This window comes from Nerophis lumbriciformis, linkage group LG05 (assembly GCF_033978685.3).
Source record: "Nerophis lumbriciformis linkage group LG05, RoL_Nlum_v2.1, whole genome shotgun sequence".
Classification (NCBI taxonomy): domain Eukaryota; kingdom Metazoa; phylum Chordata; class Actinopteri; order Syngnathiformes; family Syngnathidae; genus Nerophis; species Nerophis lumbriciformis.
Window position 1 is genome coordinate 1,272,299 of NC_084552.2, and position 2,702 is coordinate 1,275,000.

Genomic DNA, 2,702 nt, shown 5'->3' on the forward strand with positions numbered 1-2,702 from the left:
TCCGATGCGCCCTATGGTCCGGAAAATGCGGTAATACCCGAAATGCCTCCTAATAATCAACACAGAAGGTGTTGTTCCAATAAAGCAATGAGTGATTGAATGAAAAGACGTCTCATTTTGGGTTTTAAGGCTGCAAATGTGAGACATTTATTGACATCTTAAAAGGTGTCTCATAATCAGAATGATAAATCACAATACATATAAATAATAGAAATATGTGTATCGAACATTTTAAATAAATGACATAATTCACTAAAGGATCAGGTCCTTAGTTGAGGTAAAACTTCCAAAAAACTTTCCAGTACTTGTTTATATTTTCAGTTTTTTGTTTTTTGCAGTCATCTCCAATGGGATCAACAGGTCAATAATAAATATCCGTGTCTCCATGTTGCTCTGGTGTGAAGCGATGGTACAATCAGTGTCATGTTTGACTTCCACAATTTTTGATGATGCAGTTACAACAGCATATGTACACAAAATTCAGTGTAAAAAAAGTCCATACAAAAACCTTGAGTAGCGAGGTTACAAAGTGTGAAAAATAACATATTTTCCCCTGGTATAAAAACACTGCCTTGAATGAGGCTTTAGATGGAGTCACAATACATAAATACTGGATGTGATGGATTTTTCAACAAACTTCTTTCCAGTCAAAAAACACAGTAAAACGTTGCAAAGAGAGTCTTCAAGTGAAGGAATGCTACATGTCCTCAGCAAAAGTGGTGTACAAAAGTGCGCTGTAAACAAGTCCTAAACCGTCGTAACAGATAAGAAGGCGTTATGGACTTTGGAGCCCTCCGGCGCTCGTGCCCCGTGACTCATCAGCTCCTGAATGGTCATCCAATTGTCCAGAATCTTCTTGTTCCGTTTCTTCATCATCTTCTTGTGACTCAGCTCCAAGATGTTCATCTCCTTGCGGCCGTCGCTTGCACAAGCCTCCTTGAGACACTCGAAGCGACTCTTCTGCATGAACTCCCTTCTCTTTCTCTGCTCCCTGGCCCGGGCCAGGTGCTGCTTCCTCTCCTCTTTGCTCCAGTAGCGGCCCATCTTCATCTCGCTCATCGCGTCGTCATCCGTGGTCATGCCACCGCTGCGCTCCTCCCGGATTCGTAGCGCTCGCTCCCTTAGGATGCGGTCACGGGCGGGTCTCCGGGCCACGTAGCGAGACCCGTCGTTCCGGACTTTGACCTTCCACTCTAGATGGGGTTCTCCTGGTAGACCAATCCGGTTCAGTGGATCTCTGCAGACACTGAGCAAACTCATTTGGCTCTGGGAATACTCCAAGGAAGAGTGTTGTTGTAGCAGTTGCATGTAGCTCTGCAAGAAACAAACATTTTTTTAGCACAGAACCTACTACTTTGTTGAATGGTTGGTATGTTTTGTCTTCCTCATACGAACCTGAAGTTGTCGTGTTCCAATTGAGCCTTGGTAAGGGGTGGTTTGGTACGAGGCAAGTGGAAGGTTTCTCTTTGAATCTTTGGTTCTACCCCTTTTCTCGCACCTCTCATCGTCCGCAGGCAGCGCTGGGTCGGATTCTGATCGAGAAGGGTTACTCTGGTCTGGGCTGCTGGAGAAAACTGCACAAGGATCCGGTTGGCCACCTTGGTTGGCTAATCCCTGAGGCTTTGGGATGGGGATGAAGCTGGAGGGCGTGGGTGAAGGCATCTGGAGGTTCTTCTGGTTAGTAATGCTGATGCGTCTCTGCAGGGAGTGCTCAGGAGATCGTTCCTTACCCAACGGAGTGGATCGCGCGCTCTCTGCCGTGTTGTAGGCACTGGAGCTGTCCTTCTCTCGGATCTTATCACCTTCTGGGTGTTCATGGATGTCAGCAAGCCTGCTGTGGCTCTTGCGCTCATCCCTGAGCCTCCTGCCTGGCGAGGATGAGCAGGAGGAATCCATCTGTTGTGCTTGGCGGAGCTGATGAGCTTGCATGATGTTTTGGCACTCTAGCTCGATGTTACGCAGCTCTTCATTTAACACCCTCAACTCTTGCTCCATCCCTTCGCCCTCCTCTAGGTCCTCGTCTCTTTCCCTCTCTGTGAGACTACACTCGATGCTGTGTCGTATGGAGTACACGCCGCACTCTACGCCGTTCCGGATTTGACACTTGAGTTCCAGCAGTTGCTGGAAGTGGTTCTCCAAACCTAAGATCCCGCTTCCACCACTGTGAATACTCACTAGCTCCTCTCGACTTTGGCTTTTAGAGTCCTGCACAGAAGCTTGTTTTGTGTGTGGATGCTGTGCTCGCCATTGTTCCCTCAAGGACTGGGCTGGACTCCTCCTGTAGAGTCTGGCCAGTAAAGGTTGGTTGTCCGGACTGTCTGTACTACATCCAAACCCGCTGTCTTTGTCTTGACCGTTGGAAGTGTCAGTTGTCCTTTCTTCCTTTGCCTTGCGGACAAAGAATGAAACAAATAGTTAGTTTTTCCAACTCTTCCCAAAACTGAACCACCTTTGTTTCTCTAGTTACCTCATCTTTCCTCCGACCCTCCTCCCTTTCCTTCAGGATCTTCAGTTCTTCCACAAGCTCCTGTTGATCATCATCAAGCCACACATCCTCTTCCAGCTGAAAACCAAACATCTGATCAGAAACATGCTGTCGAGATACTGCTTGTTGATGTGCAAATGCAAACCTGCGTCTCCGGCCTTGTCACCAGCAGGACAATGCTCTTTGCATCTTCTCCCGACAACAGGGAAACCGCCCT

At 47.6% G+C, this 2,702-nt stretch overlaps 1 protein-coding gene across 2 annotated transcripts in view; it reads right to left on the reverse strand.

Moving 5' to 3' along the window:
• Positions 1–323: 323 nt before the first annotated feature.
• Positions 324–2,702, reverse strand: part of pdzrn4 (PDZ domain containing ring finger 4) — an 81,567-nt gene continuing 79,188 nt past the window's right edge. For both annotated transcript variants that reach the window (XM_061961436.1, XM_061961435.1), the window contains exons 6-9: positions 2,631–2,702; positions 2,468–2,563; positions 1,396–2,388; positions 324–1,314 (exon numbers count right to left, since the gene is read on the reverse strand). The exon at positions 2,631–2,702 is cut by the window's right edge and continues 30 nt beyond it. In XM_061961436.1, the coding sequence (XP_061817420.1) occupies positions 748–1,314; positions 1,396–2,388; positions 2,468–2,563; positions 2,631–2,702 (1,728 nt within the window). In that variant the 3' untranslated portion in view covers positions 324–747. The remainder of the gene's footprint in view (positions 1,315–1,395; positions 2,389–2,467; positions 2,564–2,630) is intronic.